The sequence below is a fragment of the Nothobranchius furzeri genome, chromosome 13 (genome assembly GCF_043380555.1).
Source record: "Nothobranchius furzeri strain GRZ-AD chromosome 13, NfurGRZ-RIMD1, whole genome shotgun sequence".
Lineage (NCBI taxonomy): Eukaryota > Metazoa > Chordata > Actinopteri > Cyprinodontiformes > Nothobranchiidae > Nothobranchius > Nothobranchius furzeri.
The window spans coordinates 68,095,896-68,112,409 of NC_091753.1; the positions used below are offsets into that span (position 1 = coordinate 68,095,896).

At 45.2% G+C, this 16,514-nt stretch overlaps 2 protein-coding genes across 6 annotated transcripts in view; both read right to left on the reverse strand.

Moving 5' to 3' along the window:
• Positions 1 to 6,038: 6,038 nt before the first annotated feature.
• Positions 6,039 to 10,844, reverse strand: LOC107372866 (T-cell surface glycoprotein CD3 delta chain). Its single transcript, XM_015941067.3, has 7 exons — positions 10,115 to 10,844; positions 9,859 to 9,907; positions 7,789 to 7,809; positions 7,499 to 7,684; positions 7,276 to 7,419; positions 6,379 to 6,437; positions 6,039 to 6,305 (listed from the first exon to the last, which is right to left on the reverse strand). The coding sequence occupies exons 2-7, from the start codon at positions 9,896 to 9,898 to the stop codon at positions 6,249 to 6,251; spliced, it is 507 nt and encodes a 168-aa protein (XP_015796553.3). The 5' UTR covers positions 9,899 to 9,907; positions 10,115 to 10,844; the 3' UTR covers positions 6,039 to 6,248.
• Positions 10,845 to 10,977: 133 nt separating this feature from the next.
• Positions 10,978 to 16,514, reverse strand: part of LOC107372867 (transmembrane protein 25) — a 276,351-nt gene continuing 270,814 nt past the window's right edge. For 4 of the 5 annotated variants that reach the window (XM_054738075.2, XM_054738074.2, XM_054738077.2 and 1 more), the window contains 2 exons: positions 11,883 to 11,966; positions 10,978 to 11,784 (listed from right to left, as the gene is read on the reverse strand). In XM_054738075.2, the coding sequence (XP_054594050.2) occupies positions 11,711 to 11,784; positions 11,883 to 11,966 (158 nt within the window). In that variant the 3' untranslated portion in view covers positions 10,978 to 11,710. Of the gene's footprint in view, positions 11,785 to 11,882; positions 11,967 to 13,496; positions 13,560 to 16,514 lie in introns of those variants that run through there. The other variant, XR_008561387.2, reaches the window with a different exon arrangement.

A 16,514-nucleotide genomic window follows, 5' to 3' on the forward strand; every position in this document is an offset into this window, starting at 1 on the left:
CTGTGCTCCTCTGTTGTCTCTCATGCAGCTAAACACACACACACACACACACTCTTCTGGCCTCAGACCGCAGCTCAGTGTCATCACCAGAAGGTCTTCCTCGTCTCTCATCGCTTACAGGAAACATCTCATACAACTCCACTTCAGGTCTCGGCCTGTTGGGTTGGCTCTGCATCAGATACACGATGGAAACACTGTGTTTGCGTTCCCAGCAGTGACAACGAGCTGCTGTGGAAACAAAAAACATGAAACCCAGGTTTGGAATCACGGGGGAGCTAAGGGGAGCCTGAAAGGGGAGCCGTCAGCTTAAACACCGAACTCTTGGGTGGAGAGGACACAGAGCCGTGTTCTGCAAATGACCACAGTAACATTCTTAAAGTGGCACCACATAATCACCCCACGCCCGCTCATACCCTCTGGAACTTTCTGTCTTTTATCCGTGCCTGATGCAGCAGAGCGGGGCTCATCATCACCACCTCACTGGCGGGACCACTCGGCAAAGATATCCCTTTGATCTGCCTAATTTAAAAGTAACTCATGGGTGAAAACAGGAAGCCAGGCAGCAGCTTTCCTGCAGGATTGAGAGGAGATGCAGGAAAATGAGAGACAGACAGACAGGAAAATGCTCACATAATATCAAACAACGGGCTTGAAAATGAAAATGTAGGTAGCTTTATCCCCACTCATTTCATAAAGCCATCATTTATTAGCATAAGATTTATATATTGGAAACTATTCACCCCTCTGAAGCCTCTGTGTGATTCGTGCCCTGATGAAACCTGATGCAACAGATTATTAACGGGTGCTGGATTTACGTTGAAGCAGCTAGTGGTGTAGAGGAAGACTCCCACGCTCTTATCTGCATTCTCATCAGCTGTTAGAGTGATGTGAAACCACACCCACATCTGCTCTGATGCCTGTGCTGATGCAGACATCTTTGTGATCACGTGTGTGCTCTGGAACAGGGGAGCATGAGATCAGCTCGTTTCTGTCCTCTTCTCCGTTTCCTGCCCTTCATCTTTCGTTACCTCTCCTCTCCTCTCCTCTCCTCTCCTCTTCTTTCTTGTTGTGTAACTCCACATCTGTGTTGAGCTGTTGGAAATATAAACCCACACATATAAGGGTTTAGAGGTGGATGTTTCTTCTGCTCCTACTCCTTTCTGTGCTTCAGAGCCTCCATGCTGCATGTTTCAGATGTTTCCCTGCTTTGACTTACTTGATGCAGCAAGCGGAGTTCAGCAGAACCTCATTCACCGTTACTGTTTAGGTTATGTTTGCTGATCCCACTGAAATGTGCAACACTGGGAAATTAGAAAAGGACAGGAGTAAACCACCTCCACCCCCAAAGGGCAGACATTTGTGGCAGGTGGAGTCAGCTTGTCCTGCAGTAAAACCCTCTGGAGAGGCCGGGTGTGTGTGGTCCAGCGGTGCTGATGCTGTCGTCAGCTCAGTGGTGGCTGTTCTCAGGTCACTGCTCGACACATTTCACTAATATTTTGTCATCCTGCACCTCAGACGTGAGATGTCTACAACGTTATTTCCAACCTGTCTGCAGATCAGCTTTGTTCGTTAGCTCAGTCTGCAGTGCATGTTGGTCTATTTCCACTGCTGATGAGTGCGACCAGTGAATTCCCCTACTAGTCTGTCTGTACGGTCACAGCTAGTCGCTGTTTCTCTACACTGAGGTTCTTCTAAGAGCCGAGGTCAGATGCTGTTGTTCATCACTTTTCTTTTTTTTTTTTTTTTTTTTTTTTTTTTTACCGTGTCCTGTCTGGCTGTGAAGCAAGCAGAATTGATGTCTGAATGCTGGTGACAAGCCTTACAGATTTATTCTCAGGTGGAGCATCAAAGCGTTTGCTTTAATGTCATGCCTGATACTTAAAACTTTATTGTTATTGTTGTTGAATGCTTTGTAATTCCGACCAGACACGGAGACAGAGGTGAAAGAGAAAGGAAAAGAAAAAAGGGGGGGGGGGGGGGGTTCCCCAAAAATAAACAATAATGAACAAGAGTCTGCTTCTAGACCTGCAGAAAAAAAGACAAAAAAAAAAAAACAAAGGGACACAAAAAAAGGGACACAACAACAATACAACAAGATCAACCTATCACTGCGTCAACTTGATGAAAAGAAAAAATATATATATAATCAACATTGCTTAACTGAAGAATCACAATAATAAATCACAATGCATTAAGTGCCCACCATAGTCTTAAGACCTGCGTTTAACGTGCCCAAGCCCATACTTTGAGAGCACCATGTGAGCACCTGTGTGTGTACACGCGCTTGTTTATTTAAGGTTTTTCTATAGGAGCGCCCAACAGAGAGTGTGAGGGACCACAGATCCGCCCCCCAAAGATGCGCAGGAGACGGGGGGAGCTCCAAGTCCCAGAGATCCAGGCGCTGCCCCAGAACGCAGGAACCCCAAGGAGACTGCAACCAGGAAGGCCCCCGCCCCCCTCGAGAGGCACAGAGGATCGCCCCGGGGGGCCACAACCAGCAGCCGGCAGAGTCCCTGGAGATATCAGCGGCAAGCCCACAGGCCCGCCCGCAGCCTCCCACCCCCTAGCCGGCCGAGCCCGGGACCCAGCGACCCGGGACCCAGGGGCGACCACCCCCGCCAGGGACCCAGCAGAGCCCAGGGACCCAGACCCCACCAGGCAGCCACCGGGATCTAACAGGCAGATGCCAAAATCTTAAACCCCCAGACCCGGTTGCCACGAACACTCAGGCAGACCAAGGCACAAGCCCCCACACCAGGTGTGGCAGGGGGAGGGGGGACAGAGATCTATATCATCAAGAGAAGTTCCAGGAGAGGGGAGGACCCAAAGGCCCCACCTGACATATACAGTCATACACAAACACAGTCACCCGCTCCCTCCCTCATGCTCACACATGCACATACAACCCAAGACTTAGAAAAATGCACGCCGGACACCCACTCATGCTCCCCATACACACCCTATTCACTCTGGTCCCGGTACTGCTGCACATTGGGTACAACCATCACCGGTAACCAGAGTTTGACCCTTTCTGCTGGGGTGCTGATGAGCAGGCTCCCCCGCCCAACGCTGAGCACAGCAACCCACCACCCCAGACCCAAACCAGACGGCCAGATCTCCCTCCTAGCCTCCAGCCCCAGGAAGCCTAGCAACAACAGAGGTGGCTAAGACCCCTAGTCTCCCTCCGCCTGCTCCAATATAGTGTTGTGTGATCATAAGGTGTATTCCATGGCTGTGGTGAGTGGGCAGTGCAGGCATCATCCAGCATATGCCAGCTGATGCCACTGCACCACCCCACTCACACCCTCAGCCATCAGTGTCTAAGTGCGGTTTAAAATTGGAAGTGGGCACCGGCACTCGGGAGGAGGCTGAAATATCCCCCTGCCAAATGCCGTTGAATGTGCTCACTCCCAAGGCCCTAAGTGTGTGTTTGTGTGGAATGTCGTCAGTGGAAGTGTATAAGGTGCAAATAAAATTGGGGGGCAGGTTTTCACAGGAATACGGAAATGGGATCCATACCCGCACTCCCTGACTTGCCCACCCCCCAAGGTCCTATGTGTATGTTTGTGTGATGATGTGAGGGAGCAGGAGGAGAGAAACATATGCGGGGATGGGGAGGAATGGCTGATTGGGCTTAGCCCTCCAGGGAGCCAGCTCCCCTACTGGCCCCAATAGGCACCTCTGTTGTCAAACTGCCACCCAGGGCATGGAGACCCCAGCCCATCCTGCCAGGGCCCAAAGCAGCAGCATTACAGAACCTCACGGAGTCCGAGGGCACCAACCCAGCCCCACCAACCCAGTATGTATGCCCACCCCTGCATTTGCACAACTTCCAGACATGGGACATCCAGGTAAGGTTGGGTCCTCCCCCTCCTGGACCTCCCCCTCCCCTGTGATGGAACGGCAGAGGAGCCAAGGTCTACCTGAGGCCTCCGAACCCGGGCCAGGCACTGCTGGGTGTCCCTGCCTTCTTCCCGGCAGCATACATGTCAGGACCCGACCCCCAAGGCCCTGCCCAGATCCCCACATGGGGCCGGCCACCCCCAAACCCCGAGCCCCCAGGCCCCCACCCAGACCCGCCCAGGGAAATTGCAGCCGCCAGGCAGTGACCCATGTTCATCACTTTTCTACTGAAACCCAAACTTGAGAAGATTTTTGCCTAGGTTGGTGGGAGAGCTAACCAGCAGATTACCAGTAATTAACCAGTAGTTAGCTAGAAGTTCATCTGTGACTAACCACTAGCTAACCAGTAGTTAGCTAGCAGTTAATCAGTAGCTAAACTGTAGCTAACCAGCAGCTTACCAGTAATTAACCAGTAGTTAGCTAGTAGTTAATTAGTAGCTAACCAGGACCTAACCAGCAGCTAACCACTAGGTTACTAATCACTAATCAGCAGCTAGCAAGTAGTTAGCTAGAAGTTAATTAGTAGCTAACCAGCAGAGGTGGAAAGAATATTAAAATTTCCTACCTAATTACGAGTACCAATGCTATGATAATTTTTTACTCAAGTACAAGTAAAAGTACTTGCCTAAATTTTTACTCGAGTAAAAGTAAAAAGTATTGTACATGAAATGTACTCAAAGTAAAAGTTACTTAGTTACATTTTTGTCAGTGCAAGGATGGCTACATCTAAGTAGTGCAAAATTACAACGCCAGTTCACAATTCACTCACACACACACTACAGCATGTTAGAATAATCTGAATGACTAATTTAACTACATTGAACTGCTTTTGTAATACTTTAATCTCTTATTCTGGAGTAAAACAAAGAAACAAGCTAAATCATCTCATCTGTGGCATCAAGGAGCAACTTCTGAGTTCAAACACAGGGATGGAGCACAACGTTTACACCTGAACAGTATCAGGATGTTTTAACTCACAGAGGCCTGCAGGTCTTCTGTTTTATGAGCACATCGCTGAGAATCTGCTTGTCATGAGCGCTAAACGTTATTTTGCCGCTTCCATGCGGAGCAGTAGGGAAACATGTCAAGAATTCTGATGACGTCACACCTGTGCGCGAAGGTGCGGGCTCCAACCCACAGGAGAGGAGGGAGAGAGGAGGTAAACAGCGAGTGGATCACAGGGACTGAACTGATGTTTTTGAGCAAAACTGCAGTAAAAATGGCTGTTTGTCCTCATTATCTAAAATGTACACCCACATCCCCCACGGTTTAGACGTGGCACTCATGCAGGTGTCTCTTTCTGTTCCGACGCTGCTACACGTAATATTTTTAATTTATTAAGCCTACAATGTACTTTTACTCAGTAATGGAAAAGATTTAAAATGTAGCAAATTACAATTCTTTTTAAAAAACGTACTCAAGTAAAAATAAAAGTACAGATTTGAAAAATGACTTAAAAGTATAAATACACATAAAAGCTACTCAGTTACAGTAACATGAGTAACTGTAATTCGTTACTTTCCACCTCTGCTAACCAGGACCTAACCAGTAGCTAACCAGCAGTTAACCACTAGGTAACTAATCACTCATCAGCAGCTAACCAGTAATTAACCAGTAGTTAGCTCGACGTTAATCAGTAGCTGATCTGTAGCTAACCAGTAGTTAATCAGTAGCTGATCTGTAGCTAACCAGTAGCTAACCAGTAGTTAATCAGTAGCTGATCTGTAGCTAACCAGCAGATAACCAGTAGTTAATCAGTAGCTAACCTTTAGCTAACCAGTAGTTAATCAGTAGCTGATCAGCAGCTAACTTGTAGTTAATCAGTAGCTAACCTTTAGCTAACCAGAAGTTAATCAGTAGCTAACCAGTAGTTAATCAGTAGGTAACCAGTAGTTAATCAGTAGCTAACCAGTAGTTAATCAGTAGCTGATCTGTAGCTAACCAGTAGCTAACCAGCAGCTAACCAGTAGTTAATCAGTAGCTAAACTGTAGTTAATCAGTAGCTAACCTGTAGCTAACCAGCAGCTAAAAGTCTATCTGGTCTGAACAGTTTAAAATTAAAGTTATAAAATTCAGATCATCTTAAGTGGATAAGCGTTTTCTCCTTTAAATAAAGCGGCAGAAAAGACGAGAAGTATTTAATAAGTTTTTAATTGTGAAACAAAAATGTCAAGAAAGGTTTTGTTTTACAAAACACACGAAGAACAACAACCCATAGTTGGTTGTTCCAGCAGTAGAACGTACAGCATGACAAAGGCTGAGCTAAAGCACATATTAAAGACTAAATCAGCTCTGAGTCCTGGCGGACTCCCCCTGGAAGGAGGTAGGTGGGATCAGCCGCTCATCTACTTCCTGAGGACGTCGTATTCCTCACTCCTCTGAGCATGTTTGGGTTTCAGTTTCTGGGTTAGGAAAAGAAGAGATCAAGTAAAAAGAGGGTTTTGTTTTATATGATGTCATTGTAGTTCATCTTACCTGGTAATGGTCTGCGCTGCCGCTGGCCTCCGGAGGAATCAGACTCTGTTTGTCGGACCCTGAGGAGAAAAGATCATCAGCTCGTTCATCACTCTAGCATGAGGTTAGTTTTATGTTTATGCGTTTATGTTTATTTATTTCCTTTCTTTCTCCTTTTAAGTTTTCTAGGTAATAAATGCCATATCTGATTGGTCAGCTGGACCACCAAGTAAAGATCATACATCCTTGTAATAGACAGCATGGCTGATCTATGATTTTAGTGTGTGTTCTTCAGAAAGAGTTTGTTGTTTTCCTCAAACATCTGATGAAGGTTTGTGTTCTCAGCAGGTCTAGGTTCTCAGTCGCTCTGGGCCGTCAGCAGCACCAATCAGAACCAGGTCCAGTAAAGCAGCTGTGTAGCAGCCAGGTGACATCACTGGAATAAATGCTCTGCGCTGTTCTGTCTGCAGCTATTGTTCTACTACTTTTACAACGAGGTTCAGTAGAGGCAGCTGAAATAACTTGGTCATGTAGTCATGCCAGGTGTTGCTAGACCTGTTTGTATGTTTGTTTGTTTGTTATCTTGTGTTTTGTCCTAGAGTCTTTTTCACTTCAGAATAAAAGCTCCAAGTTTTAAAAATGTCCTAACAAGATTGAGCTGCTGTGGCTAACTAAAGGCAAGTCCACAAAACAGTAGAGGTTATATTTTAATACCATGGAGTGAACTGTGAAGGCCAGAGTCCGGCATCAGCTGCATTTATCATCGGTAAAACTGAATGTCCCTCATTATCAGAGCAGTAGATGACAGTTACCCTGGTTTAGTTAGCTTTTAGAGAAGCTTTAGCTCTAAATGACCACCAGAACCCAGTAAAACCTATGTAAGCGGTCCCACGTGAGATCCAGACAGACGGGTTTTACTTTTCTTGGTAGAGGGAACTGGATGGGTCTGACTCTGAGTGGCGATCAGGTAGACGGCCACCCCTACGATGATCGTAGCCACCAGGTTTCCAACCACCATGCCGGCTACGGAGGCTGTGTCCAACTCCACGCAGTTATCACACGCTGCACCCAAACACAAACAGCACGGATCATCTCAGGTTGGCGCAACTGCCCATCAGCACAGAAACTCTTCAGAACTTACTTCGGAATTTCACGTAGATTCTGGACTCCTTGTCTGAGCATGTGTATTCTCCTGTGTTTTTATCGTCATACTTTAATGTTAGGTCAGGCTCTCCCGTCAGATCATTTCCTGTAACTGAGCCTTCAACACATTTCAGCTTGATCCCATCTGCTAACTCCTCCACTGCTATTCTTTTACTCTTTTCTTCTGCAAAGGAACCAAAAAGCTTCTTTGGTGTAAAAATCACACATCTGTAAAACTGCAAAAGTCATTAGGGCTGAGAAACCCAGTTAAAGCCAGGAGGATCTTACCTGATTGACAGCTGCACAAAGCTGCAGGGGGTGAGAGCAAACACAGAGTTTAATGACGGTGGTTGTGTTCTAATGCAGCAAGGGTGGAAGACCTCAAGGGGCTGAAGGCATGAGGAATACCAGGGAAATGAATTCCCCCATGAAAGAGGTGGAGCTGGTGCCTACCTGCAGCAGCCACACCTGTGGGGGGTCTGGTGGGGTTAAGTTCAGAAAGGAAGTGAGTGTATTTTATTAACCAAACTCCAGACAGATCACAATCATTGATTAGGAAGACGATAATTAGCATTAATGGCACGCTTTAACGCCAACTCTACAGAACTGTGCTCTGGTTGCTTCCAAAATGTCACTTTGTAGGTCAGACAAGACCAAACGTGAGGTTAAAGGACAAATGAACGCCGAGCTCAGCTGTGGGGGTGTGAGTGAGAGCTAAGAAACATTTAGTGTGATATTGTCCAAGATATGATTATTCTAGAAATATTGGTGATCCGACAGCCTGAAACGTTTTGGTTGAATGACAACAACAAGATGAAACAGTTATTTAATTTTAATGTGTAGAAGGTGGCTACTTTTGCTTGGTTGAGCCGTCAGACTCAGAGTCAGCCAATCTTCTTCCGGCTCTTGGAGAGTACAGACGCTTTTTTCCTCCTCTCCTCCCTATCTTATCCCAAGGCTCTTTGTCTGTCTTTGGGTGTACGGCGCTTCTGCATTTTTTCTGTAAAGTGGAAATTATTAAAATGGATCTGATCAGTTGGTCTCTCAACGCGATTGACAAGATTTTTTCAACGATGAGAATGGGAGAAGGGGCTCCCAGGTGCCCCTCTGGGGCAGAGCCAGCTGGGCATATCATGGACTTCTGGAAACAGTGGAACCTGATCTGCCTCTCTCAACTGTCTGTAGAGGATTCTGAAGACATCTGGATATTCGTGGTGTTGGTGTCAGGTTTCCTGCTTTTCGGCCTGAGCGGTTACCTGGCTTACCGGAAAATTAATGAGCTGTCGAGGAATATTGGCTCAATCCCGGAGCTCAGGGATGGATTACACCATGCTGTGAACGCACAGACTCAGATAATTGTCAAGATGAGTCGTAAGCTTGGAACTTTGGCTGAGATTCAGGCTCTGGCACAGAAGGTGGATTCGATCAAGGAAAGAGTTGACGGGACAGCACAGTTGGGATAGATTAATTACGCCATTATTGGATTGAGAGGGGTTGAGGATTAACAGAACTTTAAGACAGAGAGGAAATTATCTTTGTCGGGCCCCAAAACAAGTTCTTATCTGAATCTGGTGCCCTTGAGCCTGTGAGGCTGAAGCGATAACTCCCCCCCCCAGAAGAAATGTGGAATGCTGCTGTCGCCATGGTAACTCTGTCTCCCTATCCCAGGCTGGGCGGGACTGCGACCGGTGAAGGCAGTTGAATCTTTCCAGGAGTCACTGTGCTTTCTAAACCCAACGACCTCCCTCCCCTGTCCAAACGGAGGTGACGAGCGCTGCTTATCGCGGCTGCATGCACTGATGTTTGGAGAGTCCTCTACCCTACCACCCCACCTACTGGTTATGTTGTGTTGTCTGAACTCTGTTACATTTCTGTCTGAGGTGTTTTTTGCATAGCAAAGCTGCCCTCCCTATGGAGGGTAACTCTGAAGTGCCTTTTTATCCCTCCACCTGAACCAATCCTCATGTAACCCTCTTATCTATATTAAGGTAGCGCGACTCAGGGTTGCGAATGACTGTGGTCATGTGTCTTGCCCATGTATGTCTGATCTCTGAATTGTGTGTACTGAAACTCTAATTTCCCTCTGGGATTAATAAAGTATATTTGAATTTGAATTTAAATAAGTGGTGTCTTATAGGCCCACTGGGGCTGGACACACACAATGATGATAAATCCATCTACACAACACAGGTTCTGTTCAGCCTGACATCAGTGATTCTGATCACAGGGACAGTAATCCGATTACAGTTGATGATGAGTCTGTTTATATTTCTTCTGATCAAAGGTTAATAAACCAAAGTGTCACAGGCTGATGGATCAGCAAAGGTAATAAAAATCTAAACTGTCGTTAGCTCTTACCTGCCAGAGTCAGCAGAATCAGCAGCTGGTGTTCCATCATGGACGCTTTCTGACAACAGACAGAGAAACTGTGAGTGACGAGCAGACAGGAAGGAGGCCATTTTCTGCTTCTCACCGACCATTTTACTCCACCAACCACAGAATACACATCTCAACTGCTTTGAGTATAGAAATGCTCCCGATCACCCAACCTGCTGTAGATGTTAGACATGACACACCCTAGCCCGGTACATCTAGGATAGGTAAAAGTACCCACCTGAAGCCAAAGTGTCGCAGCTGTCTGCTGTGGAAGTGTCTCCGTCTGTGTGACATGGAGCGAGGAGGAAGTTCATGTGATTGGTTTGATGGCATCAGAGGCTTGAAGAGCTTCAACAGCTTCAGAACAGAGCTGCCTTCCACTCCACACGTTTAAAGTCCTTCCTCCTTCAGCACTGGGAACAGCCTTTTAAGGGTTTCATGAAAACTGCTGGAACAATAACTCCCTGATGAGTGGTTGATGCACCGTTCAGACTTACGCTCAGATTAGAAAGCATGCAGCAACAGGTTCTCCTTCTTCGTGGTGGATTTTTATTTTTTCATCAAATTCTGAACAATAATCAGAAAATAAAAATGACTTTGGTCCAGTTACATGCACGCTGATATTTGGTGTGTGTGTGTGTGTGTGTTCCCTGTAGCAGATACACAAGTCTACTTCCTGTTAGAAGAGAAGCCACAACGCCACCTGTGACCCAATGCTAACACACACACACACATATACACACACACACACAAATACACACAAACACACGTATACACACACACACCTACATACACGTATACAAACACACGTACGCACACACACCTTCACACATACACACATGCACCTACACACACGTACACACACACACACAAATGCACCTACACACACCTACGCACACGTACACACACACACACACAAATGCACCTACACACACCTACACACACACACACACACACACACCTACACACACGTACACACACACACACACACCTACATGCACGCACACACACACACACACACACACACACACACACACACACACACACACACACACACACACACACAGCGACCCCTGCTGATTCTCAGGTACAACAGCATAATCACATTTCCTTGTACTTTATTAGTACACACATACACAAAGTAGTGGACCACTTTATTTCTAATATTACTTCTCAAATGTAACATTGTGGAGTAAGTAAATGCATTCCTTCATTATGACATCATTATCATGTGGTTACAGGAAATAATACGTATGACAACATTGGGGCAGAGAAAACACACGAGCACCTGCTTGACTTTGTGACACGCGGACACGTTTGTGTTGAGAGAAACTGAAATGACTGGGCAGGAATCATGATTATTAAACACAACAGAAGATCCGCTCTGATCCTGAAGTGTGTTCCCACAAAATAAACAACAGACGATTAAGCTGAAAACACGTCTTTAGTCTACCTGTTTAAATGGTTATCACTGGACACGAACGTCATCGAGAGCGGAGGACGCAGTTGTCCCAGGAAGTTAGAGAGAGCGGGTTAGAGCACAGGCCAGAAGACTAGTCTCACTGGAATGGACCAGACTACCTGTGGACAGGTGGCACGTCTCATCACAAACAGAATCAGCTGATTTGCTCTGGAGGTTGTTCGCTGGTTGCAGGAGAACTTGATGCTTTGTGTTTTTATTTTTCTGTTGAACCGTGATTCCAAAGCAAACTGATGCACATCTGTAATAATTTGCTCCGGGAGCCTGGTTCTGGTTCCAGGTGACTTATTTAGTTTTGGGCTTCCTACTGCATCGTTAGTCGTGCATGCACACACAGCAGACATGCTTCGCTGGTCAGAGCCAGATTTCTTCGCTGCTTGTGCTGTTCACTTTATAGATGTAGCCCACCATCGGATATCTGGCAAAACCTGGAAGCATCAGCAACAAAACAACATATGAATCCTCTCTATGTCCCCGAAACTTCCTTTATCACGTTAAATGCTTAAGGTTTGAGTTCTCTTCTGACCTCTTGCTGCGTAGACTAAAGACAGATCTTCCTTCTCTTCTTTCTTTGGCTCTGCCACTCTGTTCTGTCTGGCAGCATCTCGAGCTTTGAGACAGGAAACAGTTGGACAGGGACACATTACCTTAAAGCAGTGGTTCTCAATTATTTTCTGTTGTGCCCCCCGTTTATGGAAAGAAAAAAATTGAAAAAAATTAATCAAATTGAGAAATGAGCTACAACTTCAAGCTATTTCAGAGTTCAATTTATTAAGTCTGCTGCATGGGGGCGCAGTTGTTAGCACTGTTGCCTCGCAGCACGAAGGTTGCAGGTTCGAAACTCAGCTGCGGCCTTTCTGCGTGGAGTTGTGTGTTCTCCCCATGCATGCGTGGGTTTCCTCCGGGTACTCCGGTTTCCCCCACAGATCACAACATGCCCTATTGGTTATAAATTGTAAGTCGCTTGGGATAAAAGCGTCTGCCAAATAAATAAACATAAACATTAGTCATTCAAAACCTTGTAAAAATTAAACCACTAAAACCTCTAATTCTTTTTCAAAACCTCATATAATTGTTTTACATTTTACATTTTCTCTGCCAACATTAAACAATTGTAATGATATTTTAACTTATAACTAGAGCTGAAAAGTGTATGACACTCACAAGGACTTTTTCTTAAGATTTTGAGTTCGAAAAGCCTTGAACTCTGAAACTTTTCTGTCAGTTACATCAGTTTGACCACATAAAACACTTATCCTGCAAAAACGTAGTTAATTGCATGTTTTTCTGTTTTGTATGAAAACATTTAGTTTAGCTGGTGGAAAAGTCCAGGGGCTTGTTAACATAACTGGGGTGTAAGGTCTCCAGGTGCCGCTTTAACTCTTTGGATTCCATACTGTCGGCTGCCAAAGTTTTTAGGCAGAAAACACAAATGGGTCTTTCTTCATTTCCGACCGTGTTCATGGTAAATCCAAGCGCTACGTCGGCTTTGTCATATTTTCTGGTCTTCTTTTGCCGGCCTCTTGCATCTCCGCTGATTTTCTTTTCACCGTCATAAACATCTACATCTGTGCACATCCATCAGCACGCTCACTCTGCACACTGGGCCACCCGTTTGTGTGTGTGTGTGTTTGTGGTCGGTCTTCTTATGCTGGGTTAAAAGGGCAGCTTATTGATTAGTTAGCTGCTACCACCTAGTGACTGGGGGTGGTTTAGCATTCTGAACAGATTATGCTAAAAAATAATGAATTCTCCTGCATCTCCCCCCCCCCCCTCCCAGATAACTACCTGCACCCCCACCCCCACCCTCCAGGGGGGCGCGCCCCACTAATTGAGAAATACTGTCTTAAAGGAAGTATTGTTCCATGAAGAAAAGCTAAAGCTAATTGGCCGTGGGCTAACCCAACCAACCAGATAACCTCTCATCAATAATGAAAGATTTAAAAAAGATGCAGACATGTGCTCGGCTAGACAGTCCACTTATATTTCAGTTATGATAAAATGTAAAGCCTTCTGTGACTGATGGTGATTTTGTCAGCAGATGCTTTTAGTGCACCACCATGCAGCCCCTGATTTATTCAACATCATAATAAAAGGATTCCAGTTCAAATGGCTACTTGAAAATAATAACATTCTTCACCTGTTTCAATCTGACTTCAGGATGGGACATAGTACAACTTTTTCCCCAAACTTTATTTCCAACCTGCAACATTACAAAGAAAAAAAAGAGGATAAACAAGCAAAACACTTGATACAGCCTCTGCTTCCACTTCAAATCAATCTCTCTGGGCTCCTTTGATCGGTTCCATCACATAGCGATGATGGGGGATCATCGATATTGTCCTGCGGGATGGTGTGGGTGATGGGCTGGAGGGTCTCAGTTTGGAGTATCCAGACATTTCCTGGAAATCGGTTCACTGGGGGTGTCTGGGGCTGGGGGGCTGCTGCCCCGCTCAGGAGGTGGTTGGGTTGCCTGGGGGGGTGGACTACTGGTGGTTGTGAGTGGGGCCCCTTGGGGTCTTGACGTTGGCCATGGGTTGCTGTCTGGCGGCTACATCACCCCTGAGTGGGTCTGGGTGGGGGTCTGGGGGCTCGGGGTGTGGGGGCGGCCGGCCCTGTGTGGGGATCTGGGCGGGGCTGTGGGTTCGGGTCCATTTGGGTCCTGACATGCATGCTGCCAGGAAGAAGGCGGGAACACTTAGCCGTGCCAAGCCCAGGCTCAGGGGCCTCAGGTGGACCTTGGCTTCTCTCAAATAATAACAATTCTGTCCCATCACGGGAGAGGGGGATGTCCAGGAGGGGGAGGACCCAACCTTACCTAGATGTCTTACATATTTTGGAAGTTGTGCAAATGCAGGGATTGGAGTAGATATTCTGCTGGGGTGGGGCTGTGTTGGTGCCCTCGGACTCCGTGGGGCTCTGGATACTGTTGCTTTGGGCCCTGGTGAGATGGGCTGGGGTCTCCATGCCCTGGGTAGCATTTTGGGAACAGAGGTGCCTATTGGGGCCAGTGGGGGAGCTGGCTCCCTGGAGGGCTTAGGCCAACCAGCCATTCCTCCCCATCCCCATACATTTTTCTTCTCCTACTCCCTCACATCATCACACAAACATGCACAAAGGACCTTGGGGGTGGGCAATCCAGGAGGTGTGGGAATGGATCCCATTTCCGCATTCCTGTGGCAACCTGCCCCCCAATTTTATTTGCACATTAAACACTTCCACCACCGACATTTCACGCAAACACACACTTAGGGCCTTGGGAGTGAGCACATTCAACGGCATTTGGCAGGAGGATTTTTCAGACTCAACCCAAGTGCCGATGCCCACTTCCAATTTTAAACTGCAGTTAGAAACAGAGGGTTGTGGGTGCAAGTGGGGTGGTGTGGTGGCATCAGCTGGCAATAGGCCAGATAATGCATGCAATGCCCACTCACCCCAGCCATGGAATACACCTTATCAACACTGTATTGGAGCAGGCGGGGGGAGACTAGGGGTCTTAGCCAGCTTCTGTTGCCGCTTGGCTTCCCAGGGCTGGAGGCTAGGAGGGAGATCTGGCCATCTGGTTGGGGTCTGGGGTGGTGGGTTTCTTTTCTCAGCGTTGGATGGGGGAGCCTGCTCATCAGCACCCCTGCAGAAAGGGACTAACTCTGGAACCAGTGAATGTTGTACCCCTTGTGCAGAAGTACCGGGACCAGAGTGAATAGGGTGTGTATGCGGAGTGTGAGCCCTTACGAAAAAGAAGTATACTTTAAGTATTTAATTTCAAGTATACTTAAGTGTACAGAAGTTTATTTGCATACTTGTTCTTAAAGTTTACTTAGAAGTATACTCCTTGGGACTAAATTGGGCCGCTAAAAGTATACTTGAAGTATACTACAAGTATACTTCAAAGTAATAATTTAAGTTTATTTGTTGTACTTCTGATATAATTGAGTATACTTTTCTCTTTGAAAGTATACTTAAAGTAACCTCACAAGTGTACTTGGAGTGTACTTCAGATATAATTGAGTATACTTTTCTCCTTGAAAGTATACTTATAAGTTTACTTGTATTGTACTTCTGATATAAATGAGTATACTTTTCTCCTTGGAAGTATACTTAAAAGTAACAATATAAGTTTACTTGTAGTGTACTCCTGATATAGTTGAGTATACTTTTCTCCTTGAAAGTATACTTATAAGTTTACTTGTAGTGTACTTCTGAAATAATTGAGTATACTTTTCTCCTTGGAAGTATACTTAAAAGTAACAATATAAGTTTACTTGTAGTGTACTCCTGATATAGTTGAGTATACTTTTCTCATTGAAAGTATACTTAAAAGTAACAGTATAAGTTTACTTCTAATAAAATTGAGTAAACTTTTGCCCTTGAAAGTATACTTAAAAATAAACTTTAAGTAACATTATAAGTTTACTTGTGGTGTACTTCTGAAATAATTGAGTATACTTTTCTCTTTGAATGTATACTTAAAATTATACTTAAAGTAATAATGTATGTTTACTTGTAGTGTACTTCTTATATAATTGAGTATACTTACAGTTTTGAAAGTACACTTTACAGTAAACTTGACGTAATATTCTTTTAGTGCATTTAAGTATCTCTATTTTTTCTATAAACACATACTGCAAGTAACATTTAACATCTGCTATTTGCTTACTACCAATACATTTACTTTCCACTATTTACTGATACTTCGTCTTTATGCAGAGAAAAAAAGTAAATAAAATAGCTAAGTCATTTTGTTTAAATTTATTAAACAGAGAGAATTAGAACAGAACAAAAACAGACCTGTTTACCAGGATTAATCAAAGATGAGAACGCAAACTGTTCTGAACATGACGCGTTAATTCTGTCCATTTTGAAAGACTTTTAAAAAATGCCTTTAAAAAAATCAGTCCATTTTATGGATCCACTTGCTTGGTTGTTGATGCCTTTTTGAAGTTTTCGTTGTTGCATTTCTTTCGTGTTATTTTTCTTACATCTTGAACGCGCAGAGATGGAAACTTCAACTGAGCACGCCCTGTGAACACACAAAGCAAATAAATGAACACTTGAACTGTTAGGTGAACTCTGACACCACAAAATCTTTACAGTTCGTACACTGTAAACCTGAATAAGTAGGCAGAACTCAAAAAATGTAAGGCAATCAGTTGCCTCA